The following is a 26,189-nucleotide window of genomic DNA, read 5'->3' as shown; positions in this document are numbered from 1 at the left end:
CCTTTTGTTCTAAATTAGAAACCAACTAAAGATTATTAAATAATTCTATGTGTAACGATGAAATGAAATAGAAATGGATGTGTGTATATATATATTAAGTACCTGGAAGTTCCCAGGGCTCACATCTGTTGAGATCGACTTCAGCAATTTCCACACCAGAGAAGCTGCCATTGAAGACTTTGGAAGCCAGATAGAAGGTTATGAGCTCCTCATCAGTAGGGTGGAACCTAAAACCAGGAGGCAACCCTTGTTCATTCATCTCATCCCTCTCAAGTTCACACAGAATTTCCTCTACACCCAACATCATGATCTCTCTCTCTCACACTCTCTCTCTCTCCACACACACACACACCACAACACACACAGCTAATTATCAAAGTTCTTGATATCAAGAACCGGTTATATCTCTTCGTTTCTTGTATGTGTATATATATAGAGAGAGAGAGAGAAGGAAAAAGGGTGTAGAACATGCAGAGACAAGGATTAATATATTGGGGTGGTGGGGGATTGAAGCACTGAATCCGAAGGAAAATGGAATAGATTTGGAGGGGTCATAAAGGCTAATGTGAAGAGGACCTGTAAAGGCCACCTGAGAAGACCTCCAAAACAGGTAAAAAAATATTCAGAAAACGAAGAGAGAGAGAGAGAGAGAGTGTGGAAGGTGGTGGAGAGATATATAGCAGTAAATGCAATGGGAGTTGGGGACGTTGCAGAGATTTATGCGTGCTTTTGTGAGCATATGTTTAGATGATCAGTCAGGTGGCTCTCGGATTCATACTGCACCACAACCTTCTTCAATTTTTTTTATTACACTCTCCTCTCATATATTTGAGTCTCACACACACACATATATTTATTTAAATTTACTATAATCACAATTACTCTTATTATTTAAAAAATTACAAATATCTTTTAAAATTTATCATCGTTTAACAAATATATCTCGTGGCAACCCGTTGTAGGGTGTGTGTGTGTATGTTAGATAGTCGTCAATTCTTGGGGACGTTTGAAATTTTTCAATAACATAAAAATATTTATAATTATGACAAATTTTAAAGGAACTTGTTGTAATTCTAAAGTAAAATTATATATAATTAATTAAGTATAATATCAATATGTGGCATAAAGTATGATAGAAGATGTCTGGTCAGTATCAAGAATTACTAATTAAATGTATCTATTATATTAGCAATAGCATACAAATTATTTTTAGGATTTTAGTATTATCTAATTTGGCGCAGTTAATAATGCAAAAATATGTTCTATACTAAGTTTGATTCATGGAAACTTGTTAACTTAAGGCCTAAGGGGTCCATTTACAATAGCTTTTATTTTTGTTGTGAAAATAATTAATGTGCAAGTTAAGTAGGAAAATTTTTACTCAAATCGAGTTTGGTCGGAGCTAAATCAATTGTATGACAAGTGTAATATACTTATAGTGTGATTGGTGTATAATTTAGAGAAAGTGATCAATCATATGGGAAGTATACCACACTTGCTCGTGGTTTGTTTGGTTCATCTAAACTTGATTTGGGCAAGAAAATTCTATGAAGTAGTAGCAAAAATGGAGTACTTGAAAACAGACGTTGAAGTTGAGACATTTGAAAAAATAACTTAATATTTACAATTTGATCAGTAATTAAGATGCATAAGTTGGTCGGAGCTCATTATAGCCTTTGATTTAAATGAACTTAATTATACCCCACAAAGAGGGAAAAATAAACATTAAGGGTATTAATATAATTTTTTAAATTATAAAAAAAATTATGTATAATTATGTCAAATTTTAAAAAATATGGGTATAATTATTCCATAAATAAAAAAAGATGGATACCCTAACCCTAAAAAGAAAAGTGTGGAAGGATCCCACCACCCCCACCCCAAAGTGAGAGTATGTTTTGTAGAACCCAAAAAAGGATAGGTAGATAGGGGAGAAGGATAGAGGGCGTAATAGAAACACGCCTTTTGATGCAGCATCCTTAATATTGTGAGGCAATGCGACTTTGCACCAATTTGTAGCTTTCGTATGCTGAGCTCATCCCCTTTCCCCAGTGCACACACTCATATCTGCTTGACAATACACCACCCCTCCCTCCTGGCCTCCTCTCATAATCTAACGGTATATATCTATATATATATATACATATATATTTCTAAATATTATTAAAAAATAATTATATTTATACTTCTTATTTATAATTTATTTATATAATATTTTTTATTTTTTAAAAATTTACACATATGTTAGTTAGAACTATGCTGAAATTATTTATATAAACCACCCTCATTATTTGAAAAATTAAGCCTACATTCCCCCTCAAAACGTCAATAATACTGCATAAATTACCCTTACTTTTTTATTGTCAGGATTATTTTTTATAATTACGCAAAAGATAGGGATAATTTGTGTAAATAAATTATATATCGGGGCATAAATATAATTATCCATATTATATATTCATTTCGTTCCCTAATATATATGTATATTAAGTAGTTTTCTATTAATTTTATTTTAATTTTAATTTCTTAATGATGTAAGATCTTTCTTGTACAAAAAAAATTAGGTGTTTTTTACTGCGATCTATCAATATTGGTTAGCGAGCGTGCACAGGCCCAGAATCATAAGTCGTATATACAATAAGTTACAAAAAATATAATTTCTTATTATGATTAATTACTATGGTGAAAAGTAAAAAATAGAGGTGAAAGTTAATTAACAACGACTGCACAACAACCATTAACCATTATTTTGTAGACAATGGCAAAACATCTGGCGCAACTAAAAAATTTCGACCGTAGCTAAAATCATAACAAATATCGACCATTGATTGTGGTAGATAATATTAATTGATATGATTTTAACCCTTTGTTATTTATAATGTAAAAAATAATTTATTTTTTTAGTGATAAATATATTTATATATTAGGGTTAATTGCATCTATACTCCTTGATCTATGGTCTATCTATACAAATTATCCATATCTTTTACAAAATTGTACATATATACCCACCAAAAGTATCAACACCATTTACAAAAAAAATATTATATAACTAAATAACAAATTAGGAGGTGTAAATGTAATAATCCATATACAAAAAAAATATTATATAACTAAATAACAAATTAGGAGGTGTAAATGTAATAATCCATATACATGTACATAATCGAGCCCATAATCATTTATGTTTCGTTTCTATTAATGAAGTCAACAAATATTTGATATGATGTGAAATTTATATATATATATATATATATATATATATCCTTTGAATTGTCAAAGAAAAAGTGGTTGTAAATATATACAAAGATACGTTGTACATAAAATGGTATTTTTCTCTTACAAAAGGAGTAAGACAAGATACTAGGTGAAAAATCTCGTATGTTGATTGAGTGTCCAACCATGTTTTTGCCCAATTTCATGACAGATCAAATCAACACGACATTTTACCATTTTAAAACGCTTAATTCTATTACACAACCATCTCAACAATCTTCAGGTCTTTTTTGGGGGATCAAAATTCTTAAATAGTAAAATATAATTGGCTTTCTTGAAATTATTCATAATTATAAATATTTTTTAATTATTAAAAAATTACAAATACTTCATAAATGAACAGCCGTCTAATAAAATACCCTCCCATAATGGGTTGTCACGAGGGGATATTTATTAAACAAATGTTAATTCTGGAGGATATTTGTGATTTTTCAAATAATGAGAAGGTATTTGTGATTACGATAAATTTCAGAAGAATTTGTTGTAATTTTACCATAAAATAGAATACTTATATACTAATTGAATATCACTAAAAAAAGATGAAAATATTCCGCATATTATAAATCACAGTTGTTTAAAAATCAAGACAAATCAATGTTATCTACTATGGTCATATAAACCAATGCAAAAACTTAGATTTTGACCACCGTCAATTAATATTTACTGTGGATTATCCATCATAGAAATTGTTTCTGTTACGGTTATGAGCCATGACAAATATTTTTATCATTTTAGTCATGACAAATATTTTATCATAAAATTATGTATAGATATCGAGTCTACTTCAATCACTGGGCTGAGTATTTGAATTTATATATAGAATAAATTACAACAAACTCCCTTGAAATATACCATAATTACAAATACCCAATCGTTATTCCCCTGATTTTAACGGTCATCCAACAACTGGCTACCCAATCGTTATTCCCCTGACTTTAACGACCATCCAACAATTGACTCAATTCGTTAATCGTTAGTGTCTATTATGTTTTCATATATCTTTTATGGCAAACTGACCAAAACCCCTTTATGGGTTATGAATTATGATTTTATTTTTTTTAAAAAAAAATTATCGACTAAGTGGACATTTTCTTTTTACAATTATTTAAATTTTTCATCCATTTTGTTCCTTTTTCTTTTCAAAATTAAACAAAAAAAAGTAAGGCAAAATTGACAATTCTATACCGTCATCTAATAATTAATAATTGCATCAAATATCTAGGATTATCAGTAATATTTTAACTATGAGTGAGTATTCATAATTATATCAAATTTTAAAGGAGTTCGACATAATTTACATTATATATATTTAATAATAACAATATTTAAACAAAAAAAAAACAGAAAAGAAGAAGAAGAAAGAAGAAAGAGGTAGAGTACTTGCAATAATGCATGTTGGATTGGTAAAGAAGTTAGTGAGTTAAGCAAGTAAAAGATAGCAACAGTGAGAATCTAATGGCAGCCCCACCATGCACCTCCCCCCCCCCCCCCCCCGCCCCCTCCACCCTCCCAACCTATACATATAATTTATATATATATATGTATGCACACGTACGTATTAGTAATCCACACCTACACCTACTTACCTACTCTGAGCTCCTCTCTAATTTAAGGATTCCCATCTCCTGCTGCATTCTACTTAATTTTTAGGGTTTTTCTTTTTCTTTCTAAAAATTGAAAAAAATAAAAATAAAAGCATTAAATGATGTACGAATTATTGATTTCATTCGTACCAATTAATTTAATTTTGAAAAAAATTCACCAAATCAATTATATATATATGGTGAATACAAATTAATAATATTTTAAATTATATTATAAATTATTTAGATAAATTACAACCGATTCCTCTAATATTTGTCATAATTATAAATATTCCTCATTATTATAAATACCCACCTCAAAATAAACATCTGCCAACAAATACTCCATATAATTGATTGTCACAAGAGAGTATTCTTAGACCGTTATTGATTTGATTAAAAGGGTATTTATAATTTTTAAAATTTTTACAAATTTTGCCAAATAAGTATAAGTCCCGTTAATGGGGCCTTCTCAATAGGTTCTTTTCTTGTTGGGGAACAAGTCAATGAGTTGCATAAGTCGGCATGGAGCTGCTTATATATAGTTTTATATTTAAATTAATTTAATTTGATCAGTTAGAAAGTAAAATCTTTAAATGAAAACCACCATTTTTATTTTATTTTCAACAATAAATTAATAATTACCTATTAATTTGTCCGAAAAACTTATTCACATGCAGTTTAATTTTATATTTAAAAATGTTACTAGAAATTTAAAAAATTTAAGAACAAAATCTCCTACTATAACTAATATACTTTTTTTTTAAAAAAAAATATTTTTAATAATAAATTGAATTAGAAAAAAAAAATATAAAAATGAATGATGAATTGGGATGTTGATGGATGATGATGGGTGGAAGGTGCAAAACTTTGATTTGTTATGATGATGTGTGATAACACACCTAAGAGACAGGCTATGGATATGTAGGTGAAGGGGGCTATGGGTGAAAAAAGTTGGTGGGTAGGGTAGGGTAGGGTAGGGTAGGGTTAATGGGTAATATTGAGATCCGAGCCCATTTAAATTTCCATTATTGTTTCTCCAATTGCATCACATTGCTTATTCCCACTCTTTACCTGCATTACGTTGTAACTTCTGATCTCTGTATTTATTTTTATGTGTTTATATGTTAGGGATAATTATAATATTTTTTTAAAATTTAATGTAATTATACATAGATTTTTTATGATTTAAAAATTATATTTAGTATTTTTAAACTATAATGTTTGTTTTTGTTTAAAAAAAATTCACTTGTTGGTCAAAATTCATGAAATTTAGTTATATTAGCAAAAAAATTGAATAAAAATCCATATTTACTCGTGACTGACGTATTATTCACTTATTACAAGTCAAATAGATCTCTTTTGATCAAATTCATCTTTTAATATCTCCACAAGCTAATGCGTGTGGGGATGTATATATATTTTTACTCTTACAAGAGTATTTTGATTAGAAAATATTTATTTGGCATATAATGGGACAGTAATAAGTTAATTGGAGACTGAGTATAGATTTTTATTGAAATCTTTTGCTAATATCAGTAAATTTGATAAATTTTAATTAATGGAGAAAAAATTTATTAGACAAAAGCACAGTATTGGATGTAACTTCTCAAATCATATAGAATTTACGTGTAACTATACTAAATATTAAAAAAAAAAATAGTGTAATTATTTCAATACTTTAATTATTGACAACAGTTGGTCTCCCACACGAGTCTATTCGGTGTCACCCATGATTTGTAACATTCTTAATAAATTCAAAAGTAGAAGCTATAAATAAAAAATAATCTTTAATAAGGAAACATTCTTTAAAGTTGTCTTTCCATCTTCTCTAACAATTATTATTCTATAAAATTACTATAGGCAAACATTCCATATAGGTTGCAGAGAAGAAGTTTAAGTGATTTATAAGCCTTAAGATCTTGTCTCTTTAGCAATGCGCCTTTTTGCGACAAAATCGTGGGGCTCATATGAAACCAGAACGGACAATATCTCACACAATGGGGCACCAATTGAGTCAAAAGTTGGATCACAAATAGACATTCTCTATACAATGGGGTACCAATCAAGTCACAAGCCCATATCGCAACATTCTCTACCATTGACTTATACAAAATCAGAACAAATAATATTTTGCGCAATAGATCACCGATCAAAATAGCCGCCTCATCACAAATAGACATTCCCTACGGTCTCATACAATAATTACTTGAAAATTAGCTATAAGTTAATCGGATTGACTATAGTTTTATTTTCGTGAAAATAATTTACTTGATGTTGCATTTGGATTGAAAAATCTAAAATTATGATTTGTAACAAAATTATTTGAATTTATTTGGATAATTCTAAATTTAAAGAATTTCAAATTCTTTGATTCTAATTTTAGACTATATTTTGTTAAATATTGTTATAGCCAGTATTATATTAGTAAAAAACAATAGTTAATTTATATTATTAAGTTATGCAACAATTTTAAAGGTTAATATTTCAATTTCAATATATAGCTATCTAAATTTCAGAAGAATTTAAAATTCGATAAGGGAGATTAATGTCAATGAGGTCTAATTGAGTTGGTGAAGTTGATAGTCTATGACCATGAGATCAAGCGTCCGAATTTGATAAATGTGTATATTAATCTATTTTAATAATAGTTGTTCTATTATAGCAGTAGTTGGGAATTTAGGATTATCAACTGTGTTATTTGCATCTGACCGGCTGCATCCTCGCGTGTGGGACACATATTTTTTTCGGCCAGTGTCTAAATTGCTTGTCAAGTCCAGGACTAAAAGTGTCAAATATAATAAATCAAGGGACTAAATGTATTTTATGCAAATAGATACATAACTTAATTTGGTCCACTAGATAATTAAAACTTACAAATCAAATGTATTTTTTTAAAAAATAAAGGACTGATTATGCAACATATATATATACTTACAACACTAAAAATAAAATTTTGCATAAAGGAGACAACATTAGTTAAGTTGAAGAACGCAGTGGAATTTCTAAACGATAATGGGCCACAACTAAGCCCATTTATGCTGGAATACAGTGGGCCGGCCCGTTAATGATACTTCAACGGCCTAATAATGTTAAAGTCAGACTATTATACTATTATATATAACATGTTATTTAAAAGGGCATTTTTGGTGTTTAAAATTAATTTTAGTCTCTTATTTAAATTTTTCACTCATAAATTTTAAATACTTATTTATTTTTTGTTAATATTTTTTTTATTTTTCTTCTTCTCTAGATATTCACTTTCAATTTTTTTATCATAATTATTTCATATTATCATTTTTTTCTACCACAAAAAGATTTGGTAACTAATATTTAATGATTTATATTTTTAATTTTTTTATGCACATATATCGATTGTGCCATAATATAACTGGTTTTATTTGCTTGAGAACAAAAAAAGTAGGATGGTATAAAATATTATTTTTAAGAAAAAAAAATACTAATATTGATTTACAATTTATAAGTTTTCCAAAATACCCTTTCAAAATTTAGAGATGCCCTTACAGGACTAAGGATTCATGTCTCTGTTACCTGACAGCCATGTCATCCCAACCTATCTGATCCATCAACCTGAAGTCATAACCTTTTTCTATCACAAAAAAAAGATCATAACCTTTCACTATGAGAAATATAACATCTAGTTAGCTAATTGTCATGATTAATAATAAATAGTCATAATAAATAGTTATTCAATATAGCCACACAATGATTATTGACCGTGGTTTTTGCGAGAATGACTAAAAGCCATGCAAATGTTTTTACCACAGCTTTTAGCTGTAGCAGATAATTTTTTCATTGTGAAAAAATTAATTTCTTACACTTGTTTTATTTAACCGTGGTTCATAATAGTTATCTACCACAGTTTTTAGCTATAACCATTAATATTGTAGGCAATAGTAATTCTTTTTCTAGTATTTGACAGCAGGACACATAGTATAATCCAGATACGTGACATGAAGGTCGTTCGTATGAAATGACCCAAACCTATATGATTTCTATACTGACCTCCATTTATTTATATTTTATACTCAATTTTTATATTATGTAATAACTTAATTATTGGAGTGCTTTTATTAGGGGCAATATCAAGCTCTCGACTGTAGATTGGAGATGAGTATGACGCTTCGATCATCGATCATTTCAACGCCGAAAGGAGACAAAATCAAAATTGTTACATTTCATTTCTTCTGTTCGCATTTTTATTTTTGCTCATTCAAATCTGCATTAATTTTTCTTCTTTTCTCCTCCTACGGAAGATTTAAAGTTGTGTTTGGAACGATGAATTCATATTTAATTAAAGATTTAAAATTACTAGATTTTTAGATGGATTTCGACTCCATGCTTAATACCTAATGAATTTAGTAGGGCTATATTTGATTCGACGGACTTCAAATTCTTAGTAATATTATTTTTGTGTTTATTTGAATAATTCTAAAATTAAAATATTTTAAATGCTTCAACATTAAACTTTATAAGATTCTATGGATTTTAGATCCATAAGCCTCAAATTCATCGATCCAAACAAATATGATTAATACTAAAAGAACGGCCTGGCCCGACCCGACCCTACCCGGAAACATTCTTAAACTACTTGAGACTGTCTCCAGCAAATTATAACATCATGTGTTTCGTCAGACATGGTATCATCAAAGGCCTAGAACTCAAGACATGCTTTGTTTTAAAGCATGTCCAAACAACAACCAAACCTTAAAGCCACAGTAACAATACCACGCACACTACATTTTCCCACTCCAACACCTTTACATGAAAGCAAACACACACACTCCCATACCTATAAAAACCCTCCAAACACCTTCTCTCTTCTCATCAACAAACACACACACTTGTTTTGAAAATGGCTTCCCCTTCATCACTTCCCAAGCTGCTGCTTCTCGCATGTTTCACGATACTCTCCTCCTCGATCAGATCGTCTGCTCACGACTTCTCAATCGTGGGCTACTCCCCAGACGACCTAACGTGCATAGACAAGCTCATCAACCTCTTCGAGTCGTGGATTGACAAGCATGGTAAGAAGTACAAGAGCCTTGAGGAGAAGTTGCATAGGTTCGAGATCTTCAAGGACAACTTGAAGCACATTGATGAGAGGAATAAGGTTGCTAGCAACTACTGGCTTGGCCTCAACGAGTTTGCGGACATGAGCCATGATGAGTTCAAGAACATGTATTTGGGGCTCAAGACAGATCAGTTGCCTAAAAGGGATGAGTCCCGTCAAGAATTCAAGTACAGGGATGTCGAGAGCTTGCCTAAGTCAGTCGACTGGAGGAAGAAAGGAGCCGTTACTCGGGTCAAGAACCAAGGATCTTGTGGTATGTCTGCGCAGATACTTGAACTGTCTGAAGCTTATGATTAAGGTATTGTGTCGTTGTATTGATTTCTGCTAACAAACACATGATATTCAGGCAGTTGCTGGGCGTTTTCAACTGTTGCTGCTGTCGAGGGCATCAACCAGATTGTGACGGGGAATTTAACAGAGCTGTCCGAGCAAGAGCTGATTGACTGTGACACAACTTACAACAATGGATGCAATGGAGGGCTTATGGACTATGCATTTGCTTACATTGTATCAAAGGGTGGGATTCATAAGGAAGAAGACTATCCCTACCTTATGGAGGAAGGAACTTGTGAAGAAAACAGGGTAACCATCTAAAAGACTTGAACAATGATCATGAATTTCTACTATGCATGTATTTTTTCACGAGATAGTAGACTGACATTCCCCGACGTTTTTAGGCGTATTATGCAAGATTTTGAAATATTAATACACCTTCCGTAGTCACATTTTTCATTATAGATTCTCACGAGGTTGTTTCATCAGGGTGAGTCTGAAGTTGTCACCATTAGCGGGTACCATGATGTACCTGCAAACGACGAGCAAAGTCTCTTGAAAGCACTGGCAAACCAGCCACTAAGTGTTGCCATTGAAGCTTCTGGCAGAGATTTTCAGTTCTACAGCGGGGTACGTTTATGGTTTACAGGCCTTTCAGCCCAAGTTATGTTCGCTTAGCTGTAATTTGTTTTGGTTAAGAATTTGATGGTGTCGATGATGTTGCATGCAGGGTGTGTTTGACGGGCACTGTGGAACTGAGCTTGATCATGGGGTGGCAGCTGTTGGATACGGATCGAGCAAGGGATTGGATTACATCATTGTGAAGAACTCATGGGGACCGAAATGGGGAGAGAAGGGATATATAAGGATGAAGAGAAATACAGGGAAGCCTGCAGGGATATGTGGCATTAACAAGATGGCCTATTTCCCTACCAAAAACAAGTGAACAACAGTGTCTTCTTCCTAACCTGATCATGTCATTTGATGTCTTGTCTCTGTTCTGTTAAAATTCATGTTGTTAAGAAATAAGGACCAGTATGTTTTTTTTTGGACCAAAAGTGTAATTCTTGTTGGAAACTGTATTTTGAAATATTCATATTCATCATCGTCGCAGCTGAATTCTTGGCTCAACACCATTCTTCACTACATCAGTAACGGAAATTTGCCAATTATATCAAATTTTGCAACGAAGAACTCGTTTTTCCCATTAAGATGCAAAAACACACAAGGCAGTACAAAAGCATATTGTTCAATGCAGATTTTAGCTGTGAACCTTCCATACAAAAGAAGCACATTCACAGGGAGAACGGGACCAGCTTATAAACACAATGAGACAGATTCTAGCAGCTGAGAACGTTCAATAAGCTAAACATTTACACAAAAGATGAAGAGTAGATTTTGTACACTAAGACACAAAGTACTACTCATATTTGGCAACGACAGCTTCGAAGATGCCATCAGATCTGAAACTGGGAGAGAACAACCTTGGATCAACAGGTCCCGGCAGACTGAAGAAGAGTGTGAAGGGTCCGGGGGGGCATTGTTGCTGGAACTTCATTTCGAAAACTCGAGAATATTTTGTGACAGTTTTCGCACCGGTAGACGTCACGCCTCGAACACAGACCTTTCCATCCCTTTGAATCTCGCAGCTAAATTCACCTGATAAATACATACATTGTTCGTTATTGGGGGAAACATTGTTAAGGAAAAGTTAACAATACTCGTACGTTAATCAGCAATTTGTTTTTCTTTGAAAGCATGTTTCCAGGGCAATAAAACAAGTCTCACTGCTTATATATGAAAGTAACAGTAGTGTGTAATTAAAACGCCTAACGTCAAGTTCCAACCTGCAGTTGCTGATATATATGGCCAAGATATGAAGCATTACGCTAATATCTCTAGGTTATGCATAAGAATCTAAATCTCACAATCCAAGAATACCCATACCATTACATGGTAACTTATTGTTTAGGCTAGGCTTTTCGATGATTTCATCACAATCGCTTCAGCAGATGACCGGAGAAGCTGATTTCACCTTAACGACTCCAGAAAAATGCTCGTTTAAAGCAAAATATGTAACTACAAGTAATAACTAATGATTGTAATAGACAGTTCATCTCGAAGGTTTGTGAGAATTATGCATTAGTTTGTCTGAAAAATAATGCATGGTTCAATGTCTATTTTCACATTGCTGAATCACCGCAAGCAACTAAAATTTCTGTCTTCTTAAAGTCAATTGCTAAGTTCGGTAAACTAATCTTTTTAGTTGAAGTTCTTTTGGCATTTGATGCAGTTAAAATAGTTTGCTCCTTGCTAATAAAAGGTGCCGGATTGAAAATAATCACACAGACAATGCGTAGTGGATGTAAGTGAAAAGAAATTTACCAGGGTCTTTCTTGACTCCAGGTAGAGCAACACAAAAGTAATAAGCAGATTTGCTAACACCAATGTCCACAACTCCGACGGGTGGTCCGGTGCGTCCTCTACAAGCTGTTCCGGTGAAGACTATAGATGTATTTGAACACCATTCTTCCACTTTTGGAATGGGTAGCAGGGGCAACGCAAATGGCTGGGCCGCACTGGACATCGTTGGCAATGCAGACAGCTGCAGAGAATCACAATGGCGCTTCTTCTTCTCCGCATCTTCGCATTTATCAGGATCCTCCCTCTCATCATCTACACCGGGTGCAGTTTTACTTCTTTTCCAGACAATTTTCTTTACCTTCCCAGGGTCCAAGCTGTCCATGCTGATATTCACTCAATTTTTAGAGTCACATAAACTACATCAGAACAACTGACTCAGTGAAGTTGACAAATAAAGCTCACCACAAGAAAGAATCTAAAGAAAATTCTGAAAGATAAAAAAATAGATTCTTCATATAGAACTCAATATCCAACCATTTGGAAGAAAACTGAGTTTAAGTTACGATGTTGACTTGAGCAATAAACTAGTAGCTCCTCTCCTATAGTGAAGGGCATACATGGTGTTCAATTTACCTAATTCACATAAAAATTATTAGTATGTATGCATGCACCACGCCACAAACTCCTTAGTTCTTGTCATTTGTCAACTGAGGCTGATCGTTTTCAATGCTAGTACCGAAACATCCACGGAGAAACAAAACTTGGAGATTCCGATCATAACAAGATTTTCTTGAATTCATTTGGAATCATGGATTTATGACGAACATATGCAGAGGTGAGATGCCAGAGACCCCATAGGTGAAATTTGTGATATCTGTTTTCCCGTATTCCAACCAGAGGACGACCAAGAAAAAGACCTCATGGATAAAGGGATTAGAAAAGAAGTCAATATAGATTGGTAATCCATGTTTCCAGTTTCTTATTGGATGGTTTTAAATTTTAGGTACCGGAACCTGCCCTTCGACACAGCAGATGGACCACAACTTCAAGTGTAACACATCTTCAGCATGCAGCTGAGAGTGGAAATGAGTCAAATTATTAAAACTACACAAGGTCCAGTTCCTTCTCATCACCGATAGAAGTTTGAGGATCCTACTCACTGCCAGTTAAAGGTTAACGAGATCCCTAAGGCCAACATTACGTCAGGCTGACATATAGGAGACATTTTCAACTCATTTGAGATAGCCAGATCAGATCAGAAAACAGATTGAGAAGCTTAGGCGAACAGTAATCAATAGAAAATGGGAACTGCCAGCCCAACTCATTCAAAATCTATTCATTAGGATCAGGGATGAAGCGAACCAATCAGACGTGGTCATGCAAGTGAGCCATGAGCTTGCGAGGTCAGATCGCCAATTGACTATGACGGGGGTCACCAAATGGCAATTCAGAGAAACCCAAACCACCGAAAAGGCCCTACACATAGTCCATTGATCAGGGTTGTGGATGGGTGAAGCAAGTCGGAGGTACTCATGCAAGCAAAGCGAGAGCCCCTCAGGCACATAATTCCAGGCTTGGCCTTGAGCCTGAGCCCGAACCATAATCATCAAGCTCAAAAGTTGACACATTTTACTTGTTTAACAATTGTAGCTAATTTCAGAAAAAAATAGCACAAACATAATCAAAAGCTTGCAGATCTTGGCAGCTTTTCAAACTAAATGACAATTGAGCACGATGTAACGATCCATGACTCAACATAAAGGCACTCTGTCGAGGAACAAGTACGTGAAATCAAGCTCTACTCATTTAAAAGCTTGGGCTTGCTCGTATTAAACTAGACCTCGAGTCTTGTCTTACTTAAGCGGCTCGACTCATTTTGCACCCCCACCGACATCATTACGTGCCTCCCACGCAACCGTCGACTGCACTTGGACACGTAACGTACCGGCCCATAACTTACAAGTGGAAGCCATATATCCAGCACCACTCATGGGCTACATCAAACATGACTATAACAGAAACATGGTCACACATTAAATGTCAAAAGATTGTTTAAAACATTCAAACAAGTAAACAGTATATATCACCTTCAATGGATAAACTTCACCAAAGCCCACAAAAAATTTCGACTATACAAACGTCTAATGCTGCAACTCAGATGACATATCTTCTGAAATTTTGGTTACAAGATTGAAACTTTTCTTTGTGTACAAAATGGGCATACATCAAGAAATGAGACAACTTCGTTCAAAATGTAGCTCTGAGCATAAGCACTCGGAGCCCGAAAATTGTGAGGAAATGGGGTAACATTGCTAAGGGAAACAAGAATAAAACATGAGAAAACTAATCAATTCAAGAATCATACAATGACAAAAATATTAAAGTAGTCGAACAAGAATTGCAAGAAAATTTTACCGATTAAGACGGGTTCTGTAATTAGGGAGCAGAGGTTTTGTCTGAAGACTCACACCCCTCCGCGAAACGACACAAGAATTCGCTTCTTTCTTCCTCTGCAAAAGTTGGAACATGAACAACAAAAGAAGAAAATGCTTAAAGACACTGAAATCGAATTGAAAAGATTTTATATTTTAAATAAATTATATTCCATCTTTTATTTTAAATATATTTAGGATGCATATATTCAAAGATTCAACATGTAAGAAAGATCACTGTCAATTATTATAACCAAAAAAAAAATCTTTTGTCTAATCAATTTTTTAATACTCGATTTTACTACTTACTTCATTTATTTATTTCAAAAACTTTTGATTAGAACAGTTAATGATCTTAAAGTTATAATTTTTTTTTTCTTTCAACCTATTTTGCTTTTTTTCTTACATATTTTTATATTTTTAATAAATTTATAATTATAATTTATTATTTTCTCTCTCCTTATTTCACAATTTCCTAATCTCATAAATTTCCTTTTTTCTCATTTCTCACACCACGATCGTCTATTAAATTTTCTTTTTTCTTTCATCTTACATCATTATTTTTTTTATATGCTCATGAGATCATACCAGGATGACCATAAAATTTGAATTAAAAAATTTTGATACCAAAATTCACAGATTATGATTTATTGATATCTGATTACAGCTCAACGAGAAAAAGTGAGATAAACATAATTTCATTGACATGAAAAAAAATGTGCATATTTAAAATATCTTTACCAAAAAAAAAATATTAACTGAGAGTGCATTTGGATGTTTTAAATAAATGCAGGTAAGGGATTTTATGTTACATCTGAGTGGAAGAATTTAAATTTGAGAGAATGATTTGAAACAAAGTATTTTCAAATGGTTCGGGTCTTCAAGAAATTTGAAATCAAATAATATTTTACAAAATATAATTCAAAATAAAAGTTGAAAGATTCAAAATCATTAAAATTTAAAATTAACTATAACTAATATTATTATTGGTTGAGTTTGATAAAGTATAAAGGTATGATCTTTATGTTGAGATTGATATTTAGAATGTTTCTTGATTGTTTTTTAGTTAATTACACTTTACCCCCTCAACTATATTCCACATCTCATTCACCCTCTAAATTAATATATATAATATTTATCCCTTTGATTTAATTATTACACAAAAATACCCTTATGCCTGACATATATGTTTATATGTTTCTAATATGTTTTAAATCTTGCACATTAATTTAATACAAAGTTATTCTTTATCTAAAGAAAAAATATTGATCAAATTAAAGTAATAATTTAGTATGATGTATGATGCGTGCGAAATCAGCACATATCCAATAAGTTTGGACTTTGGTATTGGACTTGAGATAATGAATAAAAGAACTTGAGGAACGGAACCTGCCGAACAACACGTTAGCACTCTAACGCCCAAGTTAGTATCAGATTTAAGAGACAATAAGCATAAAAAAATAAATCGTAATTAAGAATCGAAGTATGATGAATGAACTCATAAGAAAAAATCATGTTCAAAATGCAAAGAAAGTGCAAAATGAGAATTGACAACAAGAGTTCCAGTTTAGAAGATATCCCCGCCTAAGGATCAAACCTGTATTTATAGGGGATGTCCTCATTCGGTGGGATTCTATACATGTGCTCTATTTTGAGGTGAAATGGATATAAGTTATTGGAATAGGCCTACTCTTATCCTCTGTTATTCTTATTAAACTTCCACATTGAGGGGATTCTTCACTGATGAGGACTCTCTAATCTGCATGGAGTCCTTATCCAAAAGTCTGAGTTTTTGAGGAAAACTCCTTCAGCACGTGTCTTCTATGCTAGCTAGGGATACACTTGGTGGTCCAAGTGTATGCCACGTGTACTCCGGAGGGAAATTTAAATATGGGACTTGGGTTGACCATCACTGGTTGGGCCACATCTTTATCCTTAAATATTTTGGATGGTCACTCTCTTTATGGGTTATCGGATGGTATATGGGAGGTCTGGGCCCTTTTACTCTTTCGTGGGTCATACTTTTTTGGGTCATATGCATCAATATATATATATATATATATATAACAAATACTAATCATGAGGAATTTTATTTTATTCATTAAAACTAAAGGAGAAGTTATTAACTAACCAATCAAATGGATTTAGCTTTTCATGACAAATGAATAAATACACAATTAACTCAGAATTTGAAAATTAATAAAAGTTGAAGAAATATTGCACATTTATTAAAAAAATATATAGATAAATGCACCTTTGTTTTAATTCTTTTGAAAGATTTATATTTAAAAACTATTTAGATTGAGTAGTTGATAATTTGGATGTAAAAAATTAATAATATTTTACATTCGAGATTTGTGTACATTTATTTTACTCATTAATTACTTAATCTTTAGTCTTCCAAATTTTAATTTTTCTTAACTATTAATTACTTTTAGATACTCATTCAATATTTTTCCTCACAAACCCCAAAACATGAAAGTCAACCACCACGGAGCTGTCTAACTGGTCATAACCTGTTGGCCCTTGAGTAGGGAGGTAAAAGCACATAATATGTTTTACATCTTTAATAACCTGGCAGATCCAATGAACAAGCCCATTTCGATCGAATTAGGGCGGACACCTCATGTAGATTATTGATACATTGGGATAAATCGTATAGAAAGATCTCGAACAAACTCCCAATAATATGACTGCAATTAAGCTGCTAACCAACAAATAACGAACTTTTGAATTTTTAGGTAGATTGGGCAAGACTTGGTAAAAGAATTATATCTCAGTCAATACAAGTCTAAATCATGAATGGATTCTTCGATTGGATAGCCAACAGAAACACTTTTCAAACTGGCATACGACTCTCCATAAGCACCCTCTGAATCTTGTTCCATGATCACTTATATATAAACTATTTGTGCAGTCATTTTGATAACATCTTTCCATACCTTACAACAAATTCCCTTACATATAGTTATTAACGGACACCAAAAGAATTCTAGTAAATTACATAAAGTATAGATGTTTATGGACTAAATTTCAATTGAGACTGAAAAGTGAGAAATCACACATTTTGACTAAAATTAATATTGAAATCAAAGGGACCAAATTAAAACCAACTAAAAAGATACGGATGGATTTGAACTTGAGTTGAAAAATTAGGGATTAAAAGAAACTTTACCTACACTTTTTCACTGGGTTTGTGTATAATTTTTAAAGTTTGAGGGGGTAAAATGTATTTTGTACTATTTTACAAGATATGTCTTTGTAACTTATTTGGAAAAAATATAAGGTTAAATCCAAGATTCAGATGTGTGGTATTTGTTTCACTTCGTATGAAGTTATTGTAATTTATTTTGATCTCCTTTGTTATAATAATGTATTGAACGATTCAATATATTGCTTAATTTATCAAGATTTTGATGTAATTATGGAATAGACACCCCAATTAAAAAATTATAAATTATAATGAGCTCTCATAATGTTTGACATAATTATAAATGTACATTCCTTGTTTGAAAAATTATAAATATTCTTTTATGTTGATAAAGTTATGTAATTTTTTTTATATGGAGTCTGGAATCGTTAACTTTGTTTTTACTGTATTTTTATTTAAAAAATTAAACGAGATGAATGAAAAAATTTTAAAAATTATTCACTTTGTTAATATTTTTTAAAATTTTTAAAAACTAAATAAAATTATAATTTATAATTCATAGAAATTTTTTGGATCGATTCTCTATTAAAAAAAATGAATGAAAATATAATAAAAATCAATTATTAAATAATCATTAAATTATAAAAAAATATTAAATAACTTTTTGAAATAATATATATATTTATAATAAAAAAAAAGAGATCGTTATAATTTATTCTTAAAACAAAGAATAGAAACTCCAAGATCCACACGGGGGGTTTAATTAGGACAATGCACCTTAAACTGAATTTTTGCAAGTCATAGACGGCAAAACCTGTGACACTTCTCCGTAGACAGAGTGTGCAGGTTTGAAGTAGAAGATGCATTTGAGCGAGAACGAGGGGATAGAGAACAAAACCTTTGTGGTGACTGGCGGGCTGGGCTTCGTGGGTTCAGCCCTCTGTTTGGAGCTTGTCAGAAGAGGAGCCCGTCGAGTTCGGGCCTTTGACTTTCGGCCCGAGTCACCATGGTCTGACGATCTCCGTCGTCAGGGAGTTACCTGTATTCGAGGTGTGTTTGGTTTTTCGAAGTAAATCTTTGATCTTTTTTAGTTCTTGAATTTGATTTCAAATGATTTTTTCTGCAAATGACTAGTTTTGGTAGGGTATTTGTTAATGCAGGTAACATAAAGTACCTTGTTATGATCCAATCCAGAGATAACACGAGGGAATAACATGAAATGAAGTTTGGTTTAAGTGCAGTGATGAGTTTTGATTGTGTGATTTAATTTGATCAGAGGGGTTTTTTATATTAGATTAATGGTATTTCTAAGTTGTAAATGGACATGTGAAGATCAAATGATGATCTGGAAATCTGAGCTACTTATATTTAGTGTTAGGCTATATGAATCGGCAGATTCTTTTTGCAATAGATGATTCTCGGAAGGAGTTGAAGAAACAGAACATAAAGCTTTATGCTCCACGTTTCCCGGAATAAAAAGGACTTAGGTAAATTTTTGAAAGGAAATTTTTTTTGAAATTTTTGGATGTCCTATCATTGACATAAAATGATTAGACGGATATTTGCACATTGTGTGTATTATCTTGATATTGCTTAACCAAGAAGTCATTGTTTCCCTTGTCGTGGGAGGTCCTGATGATATCCATTGAAGCTGCTCATGTTTTCAGCAGTTAGTTTTTATTAGTAACAGTGTAAACATTGAACTCATTTGTCAAACTTTGTGTACTTTCTTTAGGGGATGTTTCCAAGAAACAAGATGTAGTAAAGGCTTTAGATGGAGCAGATTGTGTTTTCCACCTTGCTTCATATGGCATGTCTGGCAAAGAGATGCTTCAGTATGGCCGGGTCGATGAGATAAACATAAATGGAACTTGCCATGTTTTGGATGCTTGCCTTGAGCATGGGGTCAGCAGACTTGTATATGTTAGCACATATAATGTTGTATTTGGTGGAAAAGAAATCGTAAATGGAAATGAAGCCTTACCTTACTTTCCCCTGGACGACCATGTAGACCCATATGGCCGCAGTAAATCTATAGCCGAACAACTGGTCCTGAAGTGCAATGGTCGACCCTTCAAGTGAGTTGTTTTACCTTCCTTTCAATCACATGCTATCAAAACCAGTCCCACCTTTGGGCGGGACAAAGGTTCCTGCTTGATGACCCACTGGGGTTAAGTAAGACTTCATTTGGTTGAAGCACTGAAACTTTCTTTTAACCTGATCGATAAATTTGCGTTTCGGTGGTTGTTTATGGCTATACAGAGAAAGGAAGGGAAGATTCTACTCCTGTGCAATCCGTCCTGCTGCTATATATGGACCAGGTGAAGAAAGGCATCTGCCTAGGATTCTGAAACTTGCCAAACTGGGTCTTGTGCCGTTCAAAATTGGGCCAACAAATGTAAAGTCGGACTGGGTTTACCTTGACAACCTTGTATTGGCCTTGCTCTTAGCTAGCATGGGACTTTTGGATGACATTCCCGGGAGAGAAGAACAGCCAATTGCTGCAGGCCAGGCCTACTTTATATCAGATGGTAAAATTGGGTTACATTCAATCTAGCTTCATTTCAGTAAATTGGACAGTACTATGACTTACTTGAATGTCTTGGATCTTGGACAATTATTACACCAAGAAACTAGCTTGAGTTATCGTTCACTGATGCCCATGTTTTCTCTCTGAGGTGAATAATTTTCATTGCTTCCGTGTTTTACTTTGTAATTGACAGGGTATCCAGTCAACACGTTTGAGTTCATCCGGCCACTACTCAAAAGTCTAGACTATGACTTGCCAAAGTTGTCATTGGCTGTACCACATGCTCTTTTTCTAGGGAAACTTTTTTGGTTTTTCTACTCACTTTTGTATCCATTGCTAAGTCGGAGGTGGCTTCCTCAGCCTTTGATTCTTCCAGCTGAAGTATACAAGGTGCTACTCATAAGTTTCCTGCTATATGTTCTTTTAAGATTCTAGACATCAGGTTAGCTTCCTAACATGTGATTCTCCCAAGTTGTACAGGAAATTATGGTTGCATTTGTGATTCATTTCATCTTTGTGTTCTTCGGAAAAGAAATTAATGCTCCTTGCTTCTTAGTCCCATGTGAAATTTGGTAGCAAAGTGCTATTTCATGCTTCATCATTTCACGTGCCAGACTGCTGTTACAACCTTTATATCTTCCTTAATGACGAAGTATATGTTGAAATGAATTCAAGAAGAGATTATTGTGGAAAAAGATGACATGTTTTCCGACATCCTCTACAAACATTGGCATCATACTTTGATCAAAACATATTTGCTATTCACGGTAATGCATCCTGCTTCTGCAATGAAGTTATCAAATTTGTTTGCATCGACACAATGATGTGTGTGCCATCCGATATTTGGTGCAACAAAGTTTGCCGACATTGCCTCTATTGCTAGTCAGAGGTGCATTCAAAGTTAGCTAGTAGCTTTTGGATCTCCGGTTTCTTGTAGTTCGGAAACGTCATCTTCTAAATGCTCTCTATTTTAGAAGAGTGCGTCTCAAATTTATTATGTATTCTTGTTAACCAAAGTTTTCTCTCATGTTGGCAGGTTGGTGTGACTCATTACTTCTCGTTTCTCAAAGCAAAGGAGGAACTCGGGTATAGTCCAGTGGTCAGTCCTCGAGAGGGTATGGCTGCAACAATTGCGTATTGGAAAGAGAGAAAACGTAGAACAGTGGATGGTCCAACCATATACACTTGGCTTTTTGTTGTGATTGGAATGTCAATGCTAACCTGTGCTGCATGCATGCCCGACATTGGACCTGTTCCCTTATTTCGAGCAATTAATCTTTTCTTCCTACGCTCTATCGAGATAGTAAGAGTAGTTTTCCTACTCTCTGTGGCGGCTCATGTCGGTGAGGCTGTATATGCATGGCAACTTGCAAGAAAGATCGACCCTGTAAATGCAAGAGGTTGGTTTTGGCAGACTTTGGCTTTGGGAATATTTTCATTACGTTTTCTGTTGAAGAGAGCTAAAACATAGGCACATTTATGTGGTCGTGTTGCTTGCATGTACATTTACAAGATATTGTTTTATGGGAGTTCCGAGAAATACTTTGAATCATGGGAATACTGTCCCTGAATTCAAAGCGTCTCTTGTTTGCTGCTTTTCCCGGTCAAGTTCTATTTGATTTCTTGAGATTTAAGGTTTTAACCCCTTGTCATTGTGATCCTATTGCAGACAACGGTTGTATGTCTAGACAAGCTTTCTCTGTAAAACAACTGATTAGCTGTAGTCCCTCATTTGATCACCTGAGCACTGTGATGTAATAACCCAGGAACCCCGTATAGTTTACTAGTACCAAATGTCCAATTAAATGAATCAAGAGAAAATCATGTCAGGCATATATATGTACCAGTAACACAAATATAGAGAATGGTTTTACACTCCAACAAAGCTCAGCAAACACTACTTGTGATACAGGGTAAAGCTATAGGTCACCACTTATAACCAGCATAATGACCAAATAGTGTCGATACAGCATAGTTACTGGGTTCAAGAAAGATAGCGAAATTCTGGAACCGGAAACAAGTAATTTTAACAGGCAGCAACAACTACAACATCGCTAATAGTTTTAGTTGATTAAGGACCTAACTCTACAGGTGCATGATGCATCCCCAAATACTACCAGTCAACACTAATAACAGGTCATGGTCTTTATTCCGATAATAAAATTACAGAAAGCACTTATGTTACACATTTTCCACACAATTGCTAAGAAAATCGTGCAGAAAGATCATTTCCATGGCATGCCAGACATGCCTGGGGGGTGGTGGTGGTTATTGCAAGCGCCAGAGCTGAGATTGAGCGGGCTAGCAGGCCCCCCAGAGGATTCACTGAACGTCCCTCGTGATGGCGAGCTGCTGGCACCAGTTGCACTGCCCAGGTTCACTTTGGGTGGAGCAGACAAAGGCTCCATGTAGTTCACCGATTTTGGTTCCTTGCGACCATCTGCTATAAAGCTTCCAACTATCACCTGCGGTAAGGAAAAAATCACTTCCAGTAACGGGCTTTAGCGCAGTCAGGGAAGAGTATACGGGCATCCACATGTACTCATGAAATACACATGTATGGAGATGTAATCAATTACTTGGAGTGTAATCAGACGAATAGTAAAAGAGACCAAAAATGTAGTCCAAGAATAAAAATGAATGGTTGGGAGCATATACAGCTGCAACTTTATCTGCTCTTAATGCATTTTACCACCTGCTTGGAATTGGTTGATCTACCATTCCTCTATGCAAAAATAATGACCATTAAGATTTAAATAGCAAAAATTGTAGGTGGGCAATCTAAATGCTAGTACAATCGATACACCCAGAATCAATATATTTCTTCAGTGTATAGACCCTAAGAAGAGATAATGGAACAAATAGAGCTAAGAAGAACAGATTATGAGATCTAACCACCCTATAACCAGAAATTCGAAAGTAGGTAAATGAAACTCTGACTATCGGTTAAAACAGTCGAACATGACAGCAGGTCAATGAAAAGTCAAATCTTTTAAAAAAATTCTTTCGAGCAAAGCTTTATAATTCTGCACTCATATTTGTGCGAGACTGGTCATCAGAATTAGAAATCATGTTTAACATTTCTCATTCGACGAAAATGTCCTGATGGATGAAATTAAATCGTGCAACATTACACCAAGAAGAACTTTACAGGGTATATCAGGCTCCAAGGGAACTGGACACCTTCTTTGAAGAGAGCAAACTACCTGCACGGGGGATGCAGCAACTAGTAAACCAGCTACACAACCACCGAAAACTCTTCCATCAGGTCCAGCTAATGTTGTGCTCAATCCACCAGTTCTGCTTTTCTGACCGCCAACTTCTGATAGCATAAATGATCCAGACAGGGACAAGATATCAAACCGCCCCTACAAAAAGAAAGAATGACAACATGAAATTTTTTTGGCAATTTCATGCAATATCATAGAAGAGATTCCTAATAATTTGGGAATATTCAGATGGAAATTTTGTTTAAAAGTGAAGCTTAAAGGAAAAAATTATTCAGGTCCTAAAACCCTAGTCTGAATTTTGAGATATGTAGTGAAACATCAAATAATTAGACATTGGAGCTATTTCTAAATTGACTGCAAGCCAATATATCATATTAACAAGTGAAACCCACTGAAACTTGCATATCTACTGTTGATGCCATCTCTTGAAACTGGGATTTGTTAACAAGTCAAAGAAAAACTCATCTACAACTGAGATTTATTTAAAATCAAATAAGATAAAAGAGAGGAAAATATAATATTGAAAACCTCATAAGTTGCAGTTCCACCAGAAGTTGCAGCTTGGCGGAGCGTCACATTTGATACAGCACCATTGGCAGATAGGATACAAACAGCCCTAGGACCATTCTGCGAAAATGCCATTATTTTCGATGAAACATCCTGAAACCCAGTAGCTAGTATTAGTAACATATAGCAGTATCATCTCCCACTCATTCATTTGCATTTATGAATTTTAGTGCAACATGCATGTAAAGATCTCCTCATATAAAAAACCCAAGTCAACTGAACACGGCAAAGAGAGAAAAGGAAGAATCCCAAAACCACCATCTTCTTTTTCTTATTGCATCTTTTATTATTACTTCTTTCTTTTGGGTGGGGGGAGGGGGTGAAAGTGGGGAGTAGATTGTCTCCACATGAGCTCCAATCAATGTAAATCATGTGAAATTTGATATCAATAATAGATGTGCTTAAAATCAAATGAAATGTTATATGATTTAATGATCTACTTAAGAATTATAAGTAAATGTTCAGATGACAGATGTTCCAAATAACAAAAATGACCAGACATGTGAAGTCTTTGAGCGCTATAGAATGGATACAAATTACTTGGTCATTTAGTTAGTCAAGATACTGCTCAAAAGAGAATTTAAGAAGCAAAGCAAAATGAACATGTTCAATTGACTTAAAATTTTAAATCGTAACCTCTCCTGCATTCACATTGATAACATGAGGTATAAATCCAATTCCAGTTGAACCTGCAGGCATAAATCCATGTAAGAGATTTAAGTTATAGGATATTTCTAATAATAATAAAAAAGTGCAAGTTGCATACAGTAGGGACAATGCCAAGGGAAAAGCAAATAAAAAAATAAAATGTTCATATAAAAACTCCAACAGACAAAAACAATAGCCAAAATGAAAGCATGACGATGGAACAAAATGATTGCAGAACAACGAACTAAATCCAACTTAATCATAAAATGTAAAAGAATCAAATATTACAACTATAATTTTGACCAAGCATGGGTGAGAACTATATTAAAGTAAAAGAATACCACCCACAATAAATTCCTCACAAAAAAATAAGAAAAGATAGAATAGAAAAATGTGAAGTAACTTTGTGTTGCTTCAGAATAGTAGATAACAGCAGTCAGATAATATTTTTAAGAGAAAGCAAGGGTGTCGCTTAACACACAGGGGTATGCTGGTAAATTTCCCCTTTATTAGATTCTTGAGTTGGTCAGATGACTCAGATCCAGCAGATCAACGGTTCTGCATTTTCTTGCCAATACAATTATCGATATTCATCCATAAAATAGTACGACAGGACCATTTCTATCACCATATATCCTGGCATCAAAATCAGACACAAGGCTATTTATAGTGCATTCCCTATATCACTAACATAAACTAAAAGCAAATATCATAAAGATTTTAAAACATCTCAGGCACAGAAAGAGAACAAGAAAGGGTCAATTGGAATCTCAACTCCCAACTGAAACCCGCATACATATAGGAAAACTTGCCATATTCCCTCAAGTCAGTCAAACCGAGAATATTTATATAAAGAAACAGTTTTTCAAGGCAAAGATTTGATTTTCCATTCAAAGGGCTATTAAAGAACGGAATCTCGGAGCCCATATTACCAATAGCTTCCATTTGCTTTTTCTTGTTGCTTGAACCAGGAGGTCTGCCCCTGGCCTTCTTGGCAGTGGGCGACGCCGATCCACCCACTGGCGGGGCGGGGCCCGCTT

The 26,189-nt window shown here is 33.8% G+C and overlaps 4 protein-coding genes and 1 pseudogene across 5 annotated transcripts in view; 2 read left to right on the top strand and 3 right to left on the bottom strand.

Moving 5' to 3' along the window:
* Positions 1–669, bottom strand: part of LOC105158867 (protein CUP-SHAPED COTYLEDON 3) — a 3,159-nt gene extending 2,490 nt beyond the window's left edge. Inside the window, exon 1 of the mRNA XM_011075764.2 lies at positions 103–669. Within this exon, the coding sequence (XP_011074066.1) occupies positions 103–307 (205 nt within the window). The 5' untranslated portion in view covers positions 308–669. The remainder of the gene's footprint in view (positions 1–102) is intronic.
* Positions 9,701–11,341, top strand: LOC105158866 (cysteine protease XCP2). Its single transcript, XM_011075763.2, has 4 exons — positions 9,701–10,207; positions 10,301–10,536; positions 10,717–10,857; positions 10,958–11,341. Exons 1-4 carry the CDS (start codon positions 9,736–9,738, stop codon positions 11,171–11,173), a joined length of 1,065 nt encoding a protein of 354 aa, XP_011074065.1. The 5' UTR covers positions 9,701–9,735; the 3' UTR covers positions 11,174–11,341.
* Positions 11,268–15,153, bottom strand: LOC105158865 (increased DNA methylation 3). 2 transcript variants are annotated; one of them, XM_011075760.2, is made up of 3 exons: positions 15,007–15,153; positions 12,613–12,974; positions 11,268–11,886 (listed from the first exon to the last, which is right to left on the bottom strand). In XM_011075760.2, the coding sequence occupies exons 1-3, from the start codon at positions 15,117–15,119 to the stop codon at positions 11,648–11,650; spliced, it is 714 nt and encodes a 237-aa protein (XP_011074062.1). In that variant the 5' UTR covers positions 15,120–15,153; the 3' UTR covers positions 11,268–11,647. The 2 variants fall into 2 exon arrangements, with proteins under 2 accessions (XP_011074062.1, XP_011074063.1); XM_011075761.2 differs by having other exon boundaries at positions 12,613–13,007; positions 15,007–15,128.
* LOC105158864 (short-chain dehydrogenase/reductase family 42E member 1) lies at positions 18,945–22,443 on the top strand. The gene is made up of 5 exons (XM_011075759.2): positions 18,945–19,224; positions 19,910–20,252; positions 20,437–20,705; positions 20,898–21,094; positions 21,741–22,443. The coding sequence occupies exons 1-5, from the start codon at positions 19,035–19,037 to the stop codon at positions 22,173–22,175; spliced, it is 1,434 nt and encodes a 477-aa protein (XP_011074061.1). The 5' UTR covers positions 18,945–19,034; the 3' UTR covers positions 22,176–22,443.
* Positions 22,573–26,189, bottom strand: part of LOC105159021 — a 4,652-nt pseudogene continuing 1,035 nt past the window's right edge.

This window comes from Sesamum indicum, linkage group LG3 (genome assembly GCF_000512975.1).
Source record: "Sesamum indicum cultivar Zhongzhi No. 13 linkage group LG3, S_indicum_v1.0, whole genome shotgun sequence".
Taxonomy (NCBI): domain Eukaryota; kingdom Viridiplantae; phylum Streptophyta; class Magnoliopsida; order Lamiales; family Pedaliaceae; genus Sesamum; species Sesamum indicum.
The sequence above is the reverse complement of the archived record's forward strand: the minus strand, read 5'-3'. Positions and strand labels throughout refer to the sequence as shown.

Bases quoted from the DNA above. Each gene is read 5' to 3' on its own strand.
- LOC105158866 (XM_011075763.2), top strand. From the start codon at position 9,736: ATGGCTTCCCCTTCATCACTTCCCAAGCTGCTGCTTCTCGCATGTTTC. The intron at 10,537-10,716 runs GTAACCATCTAA...TTGTTTCATCAG, and splicing joins GAACTTGTGAAGAAAACAGG to GGTGAGTCTGAAGTTGTCAC. The intron at 10,858-10,957 runs GTACGTTTATGG...TGTTGCATGCAG, and splicing joins ATTTTCAGTTCTACAGCGGG to GGTGTGTTTGACGGGCACTG.
- LOC105158865 (XM_011075760.2), bottom strand. From the start codon at position 15,119: ATGTTCCAACTTTTGCAGAGGAAGAAAGAAGCGAATTCTTGTGTCGTT. The intron at 12,975-15,006 runs GTAAAATTTTCT...AGTGAATATCAG, and splicing joins TACAGAACCCGTCTTAATCG to CATGGACAGCTTGGACCCTG. The intron at 11,887-12,612 runs GTAAATTTCTTT...TGTATTTATCAG, and splicing joins TGGAGTCAAGAAAGACCCTG to GTGAATTTAGCTGCGAGATT.
- LOC105158864 (XM_011075759.2), top strand. From the start codon at position 19,035: ATGCATTTGAGCGAGAACGAGGGGATAGAGAACAAAACCTTTGTGGTG. The intron at 19,225-19,909 runs GTGTGTTTGGTT...TACTTTCTTTAG, and splicing joins GGGAGTTACCTGTATTCGAG to GGGATGTTTCCAAGAAACAA. The intron at 21,095-21,740 runs GTGCTACTCATA...TCATGTTGGCAG, and splicing joins TTCCAGCTGAAGTATACAAG to GTTGGTGTGACTCATTACTT.